The 17462-nt window shown below is 29.3% G+C and overlaps 2 protein-coding genes across 3 annotated transcripts in view; both read left to right on the forward strand.

Annotated features, from left to right (window-relative positions):
• LOC136087573 (uncharacterized) overlaps nt 1-12021 on the forward strand; it is a 31996-nt gene extending 19975 nt beyond the window's left edge. The window contains exons 5-7 of the mRNA XM_065810723.1: nt 6904-7060; nt 10200-10304; nt 10370-12021. Of these exons, the coding sequence (XP_065666795.1) occupies nt 6904-7060; nt 10200-10304; nt 10370-10550 (443 nt within the window). The 3' untranslated portion in view covers nt 10551-12021. The remainder of the gene's footprint in view (nt 1-6903; nt 7061-10199; nt 10305-10369) is intronic.
• Nucleotides 12022-15847: 3826 nt separating this feature from the next.
• The window catches only part of LOC100209155 (RNA-binding motif, single-stranded-interacting protein 1), a 74032-nt gene continuing 72417 nt past the window's right edge, over nt 15848-17462 (forward strand). The window contains exon 1 of one of the 2 annotated variants that reach the window (XM_065810720.1): nt 15848-16031. In XM_065810720.1, coding sequence (XP_065666792.1) covers nt 16023-16031 — 9 coding nt within the window. In that variant the 5' untranslated portion in view covers nt 15848-16022. The remainder of the gene's footprint in view (nt 16032-17462) is intronic. The other variant, XM_065810718.1, reaches the window with a different exon arrangement.

Here is a 17462-nt window from a genome sequence, read left to right on the forward strand (position 1 = left end):
TGTATCTTTGAAAAGAGACATAGGGAACAAAGTGAGGTCATAGTAAAAGGTCAATTTTGCTTTCTAATTTTTATTTTGAACAATAACAGGTAAAAGCAAAAATAATGTAAAGAGATCAAATGATATCTTTCATTATTGACTTTAATATTCGAGTAGAGTCCTTAAAGATTGCCGAGTTGATTACTTCTCTTAAAGAAGACTTCTGCGTAAACATTTCCATTCTTTTTGTGCGTATATTGATGTACTAATGGTTTCAGAACAATCACAAGCCACCTGATTCTAAAAGCCCTGAATCCAGGACCTCAAGTTGGTCTTATATATTTAATGAGATATGGGAACCAAATCATAATTTGATCCTATGAAAATCCTCAGAATCATGTTTGATTCTCCCTGTCTATAGTTCTTTGTGTTTGCTACTTGCGTTTCTTGGAGAGATTCTGGATTTTACTCCATCTGTCATTTCAACGTACCTTAATAAAATGGAAGAAATATAATGTTTATTTGTTGTATTTTGTTTACCTAGTTACGCTGTAAGTATATATAGTATTTGAAGTGCAATTATTCATATCCAAATACAGTAGCATTGGCTACTATATTTGGATATTAATAATTTTAACAACAAATATATATTGTTGACATTAAAAAAAACATGAATACTACTCTTTATACTAAAATGAAACAAAAATCTGTTGAAATAAAAAAAATTTTAAATTTTAAACTTTTCCAGTAAAAAAAATGTACTGTAGATACGCGGTATTATCCAATGCTAGTTACGCGGTTTTGCACTATCCCCGACGATATCATTTTTCATCTTTACATCACTATTTCACTAGAATGTTTTTTATTGATTTGACAAATTCGAAAACATAATTCGAAAACAAATTGACAAAAAGTGTATGCATATTTAATCTTATTTATATTTATACATTGTGCTTGTCTAAACATGTAACACATGTCTTCAGTAATTTTTTGCCAATGACTCCTACTTTGCTCTTCAAAAATTTCATTAATATCTGTTCAATTGACGAATCCGTCCATATTCCAGACCAACTCTTTAAAGTGCACCGGAAACATATTGCTGATTGTTACAAAAGCTTAAAAAGATTTAAGAGCAGTTTTTAATCTACTTTCTAGTCTTTTTAATTTAATGGGTGTAAAACCTTAAATTTTTTTTGTTCCCAATTCATATAGGATCCTATAGGACTTTTTGACCAGGACTTCCTTTCATTAATGTACCAATACTTCCGAGAAAACTCACAAGCTGATGAGTTCCACCAATTCTAATAAAAAAGTTTATTTTCTTTGAAGCCGCAATTTCATAGTTTTAACATGAAGCTGTTAATCAAAAGTCACACAGGGAATTTGAAGCTGCAGCTTTTCTGACTTATTACAATATATTACGATAAAATTTAAGAAAGAATATGAAATTGAAGTCAGTTGCCTGTTAGTTGAATTAAGGAAGCATGAGCCCTATGCTGCCTACATTAGTCGCTTACTATACTTTCGGTATAGTAAGCGACTAATGTAGGCAGCATTGGGCTGCCTACATTAGTCGCCAAGTTAATTCAAAAATACATAACATGTTATATATAGACATGGTTACCTTTAAAATTTAAAGTTAATGTGATTGGTTTATCAAAAATCTCAAAATAAATTTTACCAATTAAGTTGTATTTAAATTTGAAAAGTTTACATTACGTTAAACGACTAATACTTTTAACACTAACATTGCAAAACATAACACTAATAAACATTTTAAAAACTTTTTTAGCGCCCGTAGTAGTAGTTAGAGCGCTTGCTTTAGAAGCAAAAGATCCCGGATTTGAAACAAGCATTGGGAAAACCTCGTTGTAACTCGATGCAAAACTCCGTTTAGTTTAGTTTAGAACATTTAGCCACTTTATAGAAAAATCATTTTTCAACGGTAACGTTTACTCCTAACTGGCATTATTGATTGCACTGCAAAAAATAATGATTGTGAAATTGATGTCTATTTTAATGGGACAGAAATTACCCTTTTGATAAATATCTATAGCAATAAGGGTATACAAGTATACTTGTCGATTACATCTTCTAATTAAGGATAGTTTTTTATATTTTGGTTAAAAATCTTTAAAAAACTTTGTCTAAATCTGTCGAGTATAATTTTGACATCATTTTTTCCAAACCTTGCCCTGACTTGGCTCAACAAATCTACTTCTAATTTTTTTTACTGCACTTGACGCATACACGTTTTTTTGTTGTTGTTATTTAAGTCCATAATTTTTCAGTTCTACTAGGAATTAAATTCAAAAACGTTTACAAATAAAAATTGGGCAATAAAAACATAAATGTGAAATCATTTGTATTATCACTTGTAAGAAAAGATAATTTCTATTATAATCTCATTATAACAAATCATATATTATTATATAATTATACAATTTTATAAACAATAAGATTAGTACGTTACTAAAATGTTTTTGAATAATATTATCCAACACCAAAACAAACAATTATATTTCAAATACATAAAGTATATCATATTCTAATAACTTTGGAATTCGAAATTATGTAGAATCACAATTATTGATTCCCTATCAACTACCGTTACCGTCCTTCTAGTAATAAAAATAAACTTATTTAATGGTCTTGTATCAATCAAATATAAACGTTATTATAATTGTACTACAATTTGTGTAACATGTTTAAAAATTATTAGAAAAATTTAAAATTTTGTGTTTTGCATCCTAATCTTTGTGACATCACAACTTTTCCTCCTCTAAATAAAAATCAATTATCCGTTTTAAGAGGAAAGAATAAGCTTTCTAACAATATATAACACGTCTTTATAATTTTTTTTTCCCGGGTTTTCTGTTTGTAAAAGCCTACGTAATAATACCAGTACTCATCTAATTCAAAATAATAAAACAATACGCCAAAATTGTCCCTTGGATTGTGTTAAGGGTTGGTTCTGGCGCCTTAGACCGCTTCAAAACGTGTCTTAAAGCAAACAGAATTCAAACACTGTTTTCTTGCTTTCCGTCTTCAATTTTTAAAGAACTTTACCTAACGCAATAAAGCAAATAAATGTTTTCAATGAGAGTTAATAGAGTTGATTAGCTTAAATTTAAAGTGAGAAGTGGTTTCTTTAGAATCAAGAGTACACAATTCAATGCCACTGGTGTCATTGGTAAGGAAGAAGACGTGAACTTCCTAGTTAATATAGGTTTAAGAGGTTTAAATTTTGGAGTAGACTAAAGTTGACCCACCGAACTTAATTTCATCATCGAGTGAATTACTGTTAATTGCTTGCTCAGCTTTTGTGTCTACTATACGCTTATATTTAAAATATAAGGATATATCTGTGCAAGTTCGCACATCGCACAAAAAAAAAACCGTAATCAAAGAAATATATTGATAAATTGGTATAGTCACGTCAAAAGTTATTGTGAATTTGGCAACGCACAGTGGGACACAGAGTGGCTAAAAAGTAAAAAACATTGACTTCAATATAAATGCAACTAGGCAGATAAAAAGCATACACTATAGATAAGAAAATCCCAAAACATTAGTTTCGCGTGATTTTTAGTTCCAAAGACATCGGTATTCAATGTTATATATTTAGATAAAAAAATCAGTTTTGCCTCATTGTAGGTGTTCTTTTGATATGTACTTCTAAGGTAATGTAACCAAATGAAGAGTGATTGTAAATTGTAAATCCAAAGAACCAAAAATAGGTCTAAGCTTCATGAAAAGATTGGCTTGATGACTCAGCCCTCAAAACGGAAAAATTTATTCATGGTTCTAGTATAAATAGTAACAAAGGAAGGCAACCTACTAAAAAATTTAAAACAAGTAATAGAACTAGACAAATCTTTTTTATTCTTCTTTTAAATTAAAATTGAAAGCATTAATGAAACATTGATAGAATTGGGTGAAACATCCAAGTTTCCACATAATATCCGTGATCCTGATTTATTGGCAACTATTACAACTTTTCTCAGAATATTTTTTTTATATAAAGTAAAACAAATTATAATAGTTAAATATGTCACCTCAAAGTAAAAGATTCTGTCGTGCAACGAGATTGGGATATAAAGTCAAAAAGAAACAGTTTTAAGATTAAAGCAGAAATAAAAAATAAATGGATGAGTTGAGACCCCTTCTAATAAAGCTACCAAACAAGTTTTTCAATCTGTGGAAACGAAGTCAAATGAAATGAGTGACATTACAAGTTTAAATAACTTTGAACCTTATGGCACTTTAATGATCGGCAAAATCCAAATATCAATATCAAAAGTATAAATAGTAAAATATACAATATAAAATATATACCCGACCCGCTGATAAACAGCAGTCCGCGTAACGGGTATTAATACTCGACTCACTTAAAAGTATCAACTTGTTTTTAGTTCCGGTTTTAGAAAAGGTTTTCTTTAAACTGGAATTGGTTTGAACTGTTTTTAGTACCGGTTTTGGCCGATTATTAAATTGCGACATAAATTTTAGTGCAGAGTCATGGGAAACTAAATAAGTTCAATTTCTAATTTTTTTCTAATTGTTTTATTTTTCTATTTGATTCTAATCCTAACATTTTTATCATAGAACACAGCGGAATTGTATATACCAAGTACCTTAAAGTACAAAAGTGTTATATATAAGTGATAGAAAAATGGTTTTAACTAAATTAAAGTAATGCAAATAGTTTTTATTTTATAAGGTATAACGACAGTGCAATGTTAAAATTATTTATGGCTACCAATATTACGATTTTAAAGAATGGCGGACATTAAGGATAGATTGATTGACTAATATAGCCATAGAAGCAGGATAGTGTACTGAGCTTTGGCTTTGACAGGCACTCTTTTATTTAAAATATATTTTTTCAAATATTTAAATGAATCATTCAATCTAAATCACAAAGTAAATATACAAAATACATACCGGAATAGACGTAGTTACTTTGTCGATCTAATAATCAGTCAATCGAAAATACAGTAGGTTGAAAACCAGCTAATCGAAAATACAGTATGTTGAAAACCAAGTTGATCAAAATCTTAGTTAGTCAAAAATTAGTTTTTCATGTTATAACTCTATGTAAATATGAAACTGAAGAAGTTGTCGATTGAAAATCAAAATCTTCATAATCTGCAATTCTAGAAAGTTAAAAATGGGGTTTAGTTTTACATTGTTATCCAAAATTTGAACAAACAAATAAAAAAATTCAATTTTTCAACTTCAATTATTGAATAAAACATGTTTTCTTAAAAAAGACTCGTTAAGCGGAATCAAATTGGTAATATTATAATAAAGAAACAGTTTAACATAAGAAACTATCATTCATGAGGAAAACCTCAATAACATCACAATAAAAAAAGTTGATCCACAATTCTTTCATTCAATAGAAAGATCTAACTCCACTAAAACCAGAAAAAGAACCCCAAACCATTGCACTTTTGCCACCACCATGCTTGATCGCTCATTTTGTTTATTTAGGATCCAAACGTTTACCTTTTAGTCTACATACCTTCAAATTGCCATCATCATCATCATCATCATCATCATCATCATCATCATCATCATCATCATCATCATCATCATCATCATCATCATCATCATCATCATCATCATCATCATCATCATCATCATCATCATCATCATCATCATCATCATCATCATCATCATCATCATCATCATCATCATCATCATCATCAGCATCATCATCAGGATCTTTTAAATTATACTTTAATTGATTGTTGCACAAAACTCTTTTCCAATTATTAATTGTCGATCTTTAATGAGAATTTCAAATTCAGTTCTTGCTTTTTAATTCTTTGGATAAAATAAATTTTTCGCTGCTCTGAGGCTGCTGACTGTACTCCTGGCATTGAAAGTTTAAAATTTAAAATTAAAATTTCAGTTTTTTAAAAGTAATATTTTGTGCTGCCACAAGGATTCTTTTTGACGTGACGAATAACTTTTCTTCATGTGAAACAAAGTTTTTTGCGCGGTCTTCCACCCTTCTGTTTAGTTTCTCAAAACCTTTATTAAATCGTTTTGGTATTCAATTTTTAGTACAATGAATCAATTTGTTAGACATAATGAAATTTCATTATGTTTAACAAATTGGTTTAGTATAAAGTGTTTTTTATTTTTGAAAAATGCTGTATTTTGAAAAATGCTGTTATTTAAGATGAATTGTTGAATTTTTATTGGGGTGCTTATATTGGTTGCCTAGTTTGGTTTCTTTGTTTGAGAGGACAATGTATATGAAGTCCACTTTTCAAATTTTTTAAAAGTTTTGTTTGAAGTTACTAAAGGTCTACAAAAATCACTTTATATTAAACTTAAAAAGATCAAGACAAAGATCTTTAATGATGTAAACAAGTCGAAGAATATGATAATCTTTAGTCAGAGCACTCAAACTTCTGGTTTAATATTTTATCGGAAGGCTGAATAAGTGCAAATTTCATAAGAACAAGCTGTCATAAAAGCAAAAATGTCGCAAAAACTGGCATAATTGTAAACTGATATAAGCGCGCTGAAAGATTTTGAAAACATTAGCATAAGTGCAAAATTTTTTGACGCAATTATGCTAGTTTTTGCAAATTCATTTAGTGTACTTATGCCAGTTTTTGCAACTGCTTCGCGTTTATGACAGTTCTCACCTATGGCAATTCGCACTTTTGTCAGCAAGTTGCCTTTTTTCATTTTTGTTTTGCTTCTTACCATGTTTTTCTTTTGCTTCTTACCATGTTTTTCTTGTTTAACCAACCATTTAAAATACCATGTTTTTCTTTTGCTTCTTGGATTCCTTTATGTATTTAACCATTAATGGTTAAATACATAAAGGAATCATAAAACAAATTTTGTTTAAAAAAATGTTAAGAATCGGTAAATCACATCCTCAGATTATTTTAGATCATCAAAAGAACAGAGAAAAAGTATGTCTTTTTTGTGGTTGCATATGTCATATGAAAATAAACAGCCAAAGCCATACAATTTCTAAATTTCAGAGCTGTTTTTCGGATTATAAGATTGCTGATGATGAACGATACCCTACTGGATTGTGTCCAAGGTTGGTATACTTAATGATTTTTAACTAAATAAATATATATAAAAAGTATACATGTCATAAACGTAAAACCATTCACATAACTGAAAAATTGGATACCTTGTTGAACTCAAAGAAATAAGATTTGATAAATAAATCAAATCTCATTTTGCTTTTTTTTTTTTTTTTTTTTTTTTTTTATTTGCCGATTGAAAATAATTTACACTCGTAATTTATAAAAACAAATATTTACATGACTGGGGCTTGAAGAAGACAAAATTCATCTTATCATTAAGCCCCCCCCCCAAAAAAAAAAATGCATATTCATCAAATAAAATGTTTTAACAAAATGCAAAAAATAAAATATATAACGTTTAAAATATTTAGTAATTCAAAGAGTATTTATATTTAAGAACTGATTAGTAAAATAAGATGATATATAAGTATTAATATTACAAAAAGAATTTACAATAACTTTTTTTAACAAAAATTGAAATTATAAAATTTTACAATATTTTTAGTAATTAGTATTTCAAATAATAAAACTTAAAAAAATCGTTTGTAAATTCAAAACTTATAAGATAAGAAATACATTTACAATAGCAGACTATTGTTTAGAATATTAAATATAATATTAAAGAGTAATTAGTAGGTTAATTTTTGTTTTTGTTTGCTAGTTTAAAAAGCTTTTTAGAAGAACTTTAATTCATTTTCATGTATCATCAGTAATTGCTTAAGTTTTGTTTTAAACTGGTTTAAAGAATAATTAGATTTCAGCTCATTATTTAATATTGTATTCCACAGCTGAGGACCTCGGTTAGCAATTGAGAATTTGGTTGCTGAATAATGTGTTTTGGATTGAATGTAATTGTTTTTTGAAAATCTGGTAGGGTATATGTGGTTTATTTTTTCAAAAAGTGAATTAAATAACATTGATGATATTTTTTTATCAAGTTTAAACATGAAGATAAGAATATGGTAAAGGTTTAGTTTATATACATTTAGAATTTTAAGTTTATTAAATAATGTTTGAGTGTGAGAGAAACGGTCTACGTTTGTAATTATCCTTATAGCCTGTTTTTGTTTACTAAACAGTTTTTTTACTTTTGTTGCGTTTGTGCTGCACCAAGCAACGTTTGCATAATTTAAGAAGCAATGAATTAAAGAAAAATATAAGTTTTTTAAACAAGATAGATTTAAAAACTGCTTGGCTTTATACAAAACACCTATATTTTTTGATATTTTATTTTCAATTAGACCTATGTGGTCCCTCCAGGTTAAATTTTCATCCAGAACCACACCTAAAAATTTTATTGATTGCTCTCTTTTTAATAATGCGTTATCAATAAAAAGATCAGGAAGTTTTAATGGAATATCTTGTTTTTTATGAAGACGATGGAACAAAGTGTATTTGGATTTATTGATGTTCAAAGATAGTTTGTTTGATTTGAACCATTGGGTTAATTTTTCAAGTTCTTTGTTTACTGTTTGAAATAATTTACTGATATCTTTACTAGAATAAAACAAGTTTGTATCATCTGCAAACAAAATTAAGTTTAAAATGTTAGAAAATTTATATAAGTCGTTAATATAAACGAGAAATAAAAGTGGTCCTAAAATTGATCCTTGAGGAACACCACAGGTGATTGACTTATATTCCGTTTTTCCGCTATCATATGAAATAAACTGCTTTCTATTAGACAAGTAACTATCGAACCAGGACAAATTAGTATTTATTATACCATAACTTTTCAGTTTGGATAGAAGGATTTGATGATTGACAGTGTCAAAAGCTTTACTTAAATCGATAAATACACCTAGGGTATACTTGTCTTCATCAAACCCTTTAAATATATCATGAACAAGGTGAGTGATTGCATGATCAGTTGAATGACCAGATTTAAATCCAAACTGTTTATGAAAAAGAATATTATTAACATTTAAAAAGGAATATAGTCTATTATACATAACCCGCTCTAATATTTTAGAAAAACAAGAAAGAATTGAGATTGGTCTATAATTCGTAACATCGGAAGGATCACCTGATTTTAACACTGGAATGACTTTTGCAATTTTTAGGTTATCTGGAAAAACGCCTTGTTTTAGAGATAAATTAAAAATATGTAGTAATGGAATTGTAATTTGTTTTATTGATTTGATAATGACATTACTACTTATATCATCAAATCCTAAACTTTTATTGGGTTTTAATAAAGAGACTGCGTCTAGTAATTCTTTTTCTGTAAGTTTATAATTAGACATAACATTAAGGTTGGTTGAGGTTAAGTACGAATTAAAGTGTGATTGAGTAGTTGCTATATTAGATGATAAAGTAGGACCTATATTTACAAAAAACTGGTTAAGTGTTTCAGCGACTAAGGATTTATTTACAATTTGTTTGTTATTAAATTTAAGATTTAGAGGAAGTAAATTTCTGTATAAGTTTTTTTTTCCAATTACCTCCTTAATAATATGCCAAGTTTTTTTAGAATCATTTTTGTGCTTTATTAATTGTTCAGAATAGTAACGTTTCTTTGAGCGTTTTAAAATTGACTCAAATAGCCGTTTATAGTTTTTATAGGTAGTTTTATTTTTAAGAGTTCTTTTTTTAAGAAACTTGTTATATAAGCGTTGTTTTTTTTTTGAAGATTTAAGAATGCCCTTCGTGATCCAAGGGTTTAAAAGTGTTTTTGTTTTGAATACTTTAGTAACTTCTGGGAATGCCTTGTTATAAAGATTAAGAAACTCTGTTAGAAAAATATCATACGCTTTATTGGCGTTTAGATTTAGTTTTAGGGTGTCCCAGTTAACACAGGGTAGAAGCTTATAAAAATGACTAATAGAAGTGTCGGTTATTAAACGTGTTTTAATTATTTTTTCCCGTTCATTTTGGGCATTATATATGCATTTTTGCGATATGATAAAAATCGGAAAGTGATCAGACACGTCAGTTGTAAATATTCCTGTTCTTATATTTTCATTTATAAATTCATTTGTTATAATTTGATCTAGGGATGTTGAACTTTCCTTAGTTATTCGCGTTGGTTTATTGATTAGTGGAATATAGCTATTTTGAAAAATGGTGTTAAAAAAGTTTTTAATATATATATTATTTTCATAATCTAATATATGCTTGGTACTAGCATATCTTTATCTTTTTAAGGTGTAGGGGTATAGCTGAAAGAACTAATGTTGTTGATCTCAGGCAGAAAATTAATTTTGACATTGACTGGCCAAAGATGACTATCCCGGCTAAAACACGAAATGGGTAAAATTTTATTTGTATATCTGTTGTAAAAAAATATAAAATTATAATTTTTTATATAATTTCAGGAAACTAAAAACTTGCAGTTGTGAAATATGCAAAATCGCAAGAACGCAGGGAAGGATACCCAAGAAAAAATATGGTATAAAGAGTTTTAAAACGGCAGCTATTATTCTGCGGTGTAGTTTTTGCCTGACTAAAGTTAAAAGAGGATTGCATCATAAATGCAATGCAACAACGCTCAGGTAGAAAGCGTTTTTATAACTTTGATTATTTGACTGTGAAAGGTTGTATACCAGGTTCTACAGAAAACAAGTTAGTAAATGTAATTTTTTTTCCAGAAATAACATAAAAGCTGCATCCGGATATCAAGGTATTAGAAAAACCGTATTAATTTGCGTTACTAATTGAGAGATAAGTGAAAGAAATTTTAATAATAAATCAAAAATGAAAATTTTAATTTAAAAAAACCTTTCTAAGCTTTTGAACCTATAACCTTTTTAACAATGTAAAGTTATCGAAACCTTTATCATTCAGTCTCCATAGTTTTGTAACTTATTTAGATGTCAAAGAACAAATGGCTTCTCACGTTATTAAAGAAAAGGTATGTAGTGAAAGTGGTAACACCATTTCATTGAAAATAGGAGGTAGTAAACTGAAACTAGTTCGGCCTAGTACTTTAGTGCAAGCGTGGCGCAGTAGTTAGAGCGCTTCCTTAATAAGCAGGAGATCCAGGTTCGAAACGAGCTCTGGACATATTTTCGCATCACGGTAAGGAAGGAGGCGTGAACTTCCTGGTTAAATGCACTTCCGCGGTGCTCTGTGACAAGATTGTTAGGACTTTTTGGGGCACCTAAAAAAAAAATAAAACTATTTATTGGATCTGAAAATACTCCAAAAACAACCAATTTTACTCACGAAAATCATCTTTATATTCAGAATTCTCTTTCCTTAAGTAACCATCAAATGATAAAACTTGCTGATATGATAAGGTAAAATCATAATACTCATACGAATTTAATTCTGCACAATAAAATGATGCAATATTTGGAGTAAAACTTATTATATAAAGAAATTAACAATTACAGAGTTGTAGAAAGAAGAAGAAACGCTGTAGAACCTGGACTGAAAGATTGTGTCTCTGATTTGGACAGTTATCTTCTCCCATTATTTACCGAAAAAAATATTTTATTTAAATTTAAAAACAAAGATAAAAGTTTGGAATATAAAAATATTACAGTAGCGTACTGCAATGATGTTACTCTTTTTGTTAAACTACTCCTGGATCTTAAATGTGTTGATTCTAAGAATCAGTTGCTAAAATTTGCTGTTGACGGGGGAAGCGGTTTTATCAAATATTGTTTAAATATAGTTAATCTCAATGAAATTTTTGAAAATTACAGCAAAGTTGAAATAGATTACTTTAAAATAAAACCGGTAACAGCTTGCAGGTCTTTATATAAAGATGGTCTAAAAAAAATGTTTAAAGATTCGTCAGTAAATGGTTCATTTCTTCTTCTGGTAGCTCCAGAAACCCCAGAAAGATATTTAAACATTAAAATATTATTTGAAAAATTAAATCTTGAAAAAGTTGAGCACATTGGGGTATGCGACAAAAAACTTCTGACAAGTGAAAATGGAGGAAACTGTCAACCACGTAATGAATAATATGGAGCGGACTTGTTCGGAAATGAATATGAAAAAAAAACAAAAAAACAAATAATGAATATGAAGAAGATTTACGAACAGTTGCAAATTATTAAGACTGGTCAGCAACTTAATGGAAATTCTTCTCAAAAAATTCTTCAAAAATGGAAAGTCTTTAATGATAAGTTGCCAGTTAAACTAAAGTCTTTTGGAGAATGCTTAAGGTTGTTAAATTTAGTTGTTGAGTCTTGCTTTGGATCCGGACTTGATGAAAACTTTCTGACTAATATCGAAAATTTAAAAGCCTGCTAAAAAATTTGATGTTGGAACATTTTATTAATTTAACACCAAAATTTCATATCCTGTTCAATCATGTATCTGAATTCTGTAAAACAAAAAAAATGGGCCTTGGAGTTTATTTGGAGCAATCAGGAGAAAGTGTTCACTACCTCTTCAAAACTGCCTCGTGGAACCGTTACAAGGTGTCCGCAAATAATTCTAATTATGGACATAATTTAGTAAGGGCATTAAGTTCTTATAATGGAAAACATCTTGTTTCTCTTGGACATGTTGATCTAAGTGTTGGTATTTTTTAATGATTCAATTCAAAAAGAAATTTTTTGATTTTAAATTTGTAAATATTTTGATGATTTAAAACATTCCGATTATGTGATTATTCATTCTTAAACTATGTAATATAACACAATACCATCTGCATTATTCATTTCCAATAAATTATCTGTAACTTTTACAATAAAATTTTGAATGAAAGCATGGTGGACCAAAAAATGGAGCAAAACACTTGCAAAAAAAGGCGCAAAATAAAAGGTGCGAAAAAATCTTAAAAATGCCATAATTACTTAATAGGAGTTTTCTGATTTCGTGGACTATATACATAGTGATCAGTAAACTATACTCTTTCAGAAAACGTTGAAATTAATTTGGACACAATTCAGAAAACCTAAATTTAATTAAGACTAACTGTGTCTCCCAGCCGATTTACATTACCCAATTCATTGTAATCTGGGTACAAATGATAATTTCTGATAATAGTTTCTTGTCTATTGTTTTGATATTGCCGTTTACATAAATTGGAATCTATGATTAATTCTAATGCTACTTCGGGATTATAAAAATTCGTTTCTTTATTTCGTAAAAATAATTTAATTTTTATAATTTAGGTGGCACAAGATGGACTACGGTTTGATTCTTTCAAACACAACAATTAGTTGCATTTTTTTTGCTAAAGTGCAGCAACGTGAGAAATGTTTTATGCGAGTTATCTCAAAATAATATGTATGCTTCCAATTTTTTTTACCTGTTTATATTATAACAATGGTATATGATAAACTTGGTTGTCTTGATGGAAGGTCTTGATGGAATTGACTGACTAGAAGAGATTGATAGAATTGCACTATTAAATGGTGTAAATTCTCTCTCCAACCAATTTGAATTGTTAGTTTTATATGAGTCCGTTGTTCCGTTGTTCATTTTTGCCCTAAAAACGACAAGTTTTCTTTTGAATATTTTTAAATATTTGAATGACGTGAACATACAGAGAGACCAGAAAGTTCTGGCACTCATTTTTATTAGTTTATTAAACTTAAGAAAATGTATTATCTGTCAATATTTTTGTTTCCATTTCATTCCTATGTCAATTCTTAATCGTAATCAGGAATTTTTTTTATTTAAATCTATTTTATTTTTAATATGAAAGTCACAAAAAACCATCGAGTTTCTATAGAGCATTTGTTCTTTAGTGGATGCACTGGAGCAGAGATAACAAAAAGACTTAAAATTCCTCAAAGAACTGTCTATAAAAATTTGAAACGTTTAAAGGAGACAGGCAGCACCAAGACAAGCCTAGAAGTGGAAGACCACCAACATCAAGTAGCAAAATTGTTATCAAAAAAGTGCGTGATAGAATTCGTCAAATTCCAAGGACTTCGATGAGAAAAATGGCAAATAGGTTGTGAATCTCTGAGAAAGATATGCAAGGATAAACTAAAACTTATCCCATACAAGATCCAAAAAGCTCATCTTCTCACAGACAATATGAAGAAAGTAAGAATGGAAAGATGCAAGCTTTTGCTCAAACGTTTTTCTTCGGCGCGCCACTCAGGAAATGTGTTCACTGATGAATGTTTACTCAATATTGAAGCTTTCTTAAACCATCAAAATGATCGAATATTGTTCAGAAGTATCAGTGATGCAAACATGAAAAGTAGAATTGCTTCTCGTTCAGGACATCCACAATCCACAGTTATGGTTTTTGGAGGGATAACTTAGTATGGCAAAACTCCGTTAGTTTTTGTGGATTCTGGAGTTAAAATTAAAAGTCAAAACTATTTAAATGATGTCCTTATAAAAGAAGTACTTCCATGGTCCCACGCCTCCAATAGACTCACGCCTGAACAACGCTTGCAAATAGTTCAATTTTATTTCGAAAATAATGGTTCTGTGCGGAATACGTATCGCGCTCTACGTCCATTTTATCCTCGACAAAATCATCCATCAGAGCAGTTAATTCGATTAACCATGGAACGTTTTCGCACCACGTTTACTCTTATTGATAACTCGCATCCCCAGAGACGCCGTACGGTGCGTACAGAAGAAGCTATTGATACTGTAGAGCGTAGCATTGCGGAAGACCCGAATGAGTCTATCCGCCATCAAGCACAGGAATTGGATCTGTGTCCATCCACTGTGTGGAAGATTTTGCATGCTTACAAAATCCAACTCGTTCAAGAATTGAAGCCAAACGATCATCAAGCAAGGCGTAGATTCGTCGAATGGGCCCAAAACGAGATTGCCGTTGTTCCCGATTTTCATAAGCGAATTTTCTTTAGCGATGAAGTGCACTTCTGGTTGAATGGTTACGTCAACAAACAAAACTGCCGCATTTGGAGTGAAGATAATCCTCAAGTGTATGTCAAAACACCGTTACATCCAGAAAAAATGACTGTTTGGTGCGCTTTATGGGCTGGTGGAATCATTGGTCCGTACTTCTTCAAAAATGATGATGGCCAGAATGTTACAGTCAATGGTGATAGGTATAGAGCCATGATTACAAACTTTTTCATTCCTGAATTGAACAACCATGATGTCCAGGAGCTGTGGTTTCAACAAGACGGCGCAACATGTCACACAGCTCGTGCCTCAATCGATTTATTGAAAGACACGTTTGGTGACCGCCTAATTTCACGTTTTGGACCTGTGAATTGGCCTCCAAGATCTTGTGATTTAACACCGCTAGACTACTTTCTGTGGGTCTATGTAAAGTCATTGGTCTATGCGGATAAGCCACAAACGCTTGACCATTTGGAAGACAACATTCGCCGTGTTATTGCCGATATACGGCCACAAATGTTGGAAAAAGTCATCCAAAATTGGACGTCCAGATTGGACTACATCCGAGCCAGCCGTGGCGGTCATATGCCAGAAATTATATCATAAACGTTATTTAAAATATGTCATTTCCAATACGCCACTAACTCATTTTTTTTATCACCATTTTGGCCGATCCAAGAAGCTTGAGTATAGTAAGAAATTCAAAGTTGAAAAAATAAATGATTTTGTTTTTTTTAACTTTTCACTGCTGCTTTATATTTTCTCCGATTTTTTCAAACAAGACTTTAACATAGGCTATAGCAATAGTTGTAACCTCTTCGGAGTCAGGTTTACATGATTATATATTAAAAAGGTCTTGCTGATATTTAATTCAAAACTGAGTTTTTCAAATGTTTATTAGCTTATATGTTTATAGTTTAATAGTTTGAATAAAAACGCTGATGTTAGCACGCAAAGTTCGGTTGTTTTGCTACACCGATTATATTGTTACACCGGATGCGAATCACATTCAATGAATTAACAGCGTAAGAAAACAATAAAGAAAAACTAAATCAAAAGAATTTTTTTAGAGATTGCTGTGGATTAGGTAAATAAAATTATACATATACGAAGCAAACCTAAATATACGTTAAAATAAAAGTAAGCATTAAAAAAACTGGATTTAGAAGCAAATTTTAATTTAAAAAATTATATGTTGTGGAAGAAAAATTTTCGTACGAGGTCATGGTACAGGTAAAATTTATTTTAACTTGAATTAAGTATTATTTGTTTTATTATACTTGAAGTAACTTCAATTTTGTCAATCAAATTAAAATCTGAATACTTATTCGCTTATGTTTTGAACTAGTATTTGGGCTAAAGAAATAAAACTGGAAGTTTTTGCTCATAGCAAAGAAAAGAAGCCTTGATTTTGATGTTATATAATAAAAAGTGAACTTTTATCTCCTAACAAATATATTCGTCACAATGATTGTCCGACAAACCATTTAATAGCTTCAAATTGTTACAATATAATGCCACGTAAAGAGATCTACGTAATTAATAAAAACAAAGAGTAAATTCACTTCGTTTTTTTAAGGTTTGCTTTCGAGCAATTTTGAATTGAAAATTATTAACTAGTTAAATACTATGCTATGTGCAGCAATCTAATATATTCCGTAATATTCAGCTATTGTTATATAATACATACATATATATTTGATCTGAAATATATTATTCAACTCTAAAAAGTTTATTTTTATCTCTTCATAAATATACAGTATTTATAAAAATAATATACTACTACTACTACTACTACTACTACTACTACTACTACTACTACTACTACTACTACTACTACTACTACTACTACTACTACTACTACTACTACTACTACTACTACTACTACTACTACTACTACTACTACTACTACTACTACTACTACTACTACTACTACTACTACTACTACTACTACTACTACTACTACTACTACTACTACTACTACTACTACTACTACTACTACTACTACTACTACTACTACTTCTACCACTACTTCTACTAAAATATACTAAAGTTAACTTATACAAAAAGCAATTGAAAAAATTATACGAAAATAATAACTTGCTTTTTTATTGATATATTTATTTGATATATATTTTATATATATTTTTATATATATTTGATATATATTTGATATATATTTTTATTGATAAATATATTTAATGATAAAATTCAAAAAAAGTAAAAAAACATTTAATCAATGTAAACCATGAAAAAAATATATCAAATTTATTTAAAGTAATAGTCCAATATTTAAATAGTGTTTAAGAATACTTAAATGTTATAATAAAAAATTTAAGTAATCCAATATTCTATGAATTATCATTTGTGACAAAATCGACCCCTTCAATATTTCACGGAATAAAACCAAATTAAAAAAAAAAATGAAGATAACGTGAATAATTGTAAAACAATTTTTAGTGATTTTTTGTATTATTTGGTTTTAGACATAAAATCGATATAAAATGTAACAAATAAATGCGATATAAAAATAGTTTTAATGCGGTATTCAAAATAATTTACAACTTTACAAATTACACAAATAAAATAATTTTAGTATACTAATCCCAAAACCTCCAAAAATTGCAAAAATTTCATTATTAAAGATATTGTTACGGAAAGAAA

Source organism: Hydra vulgaris, chromosome 11, assembly GCF_038396675.1.
Source record: "Hydra vulgaris chromosome 11, alternate assembly HydraT2T_AEP".
NCBI classification, from domain to species: Eukaryota; Metazoa; Cnidaria; class Hydrozoa; order Anthoathecata; family Hydridae; genus Hydra; species Hydra vulgaris.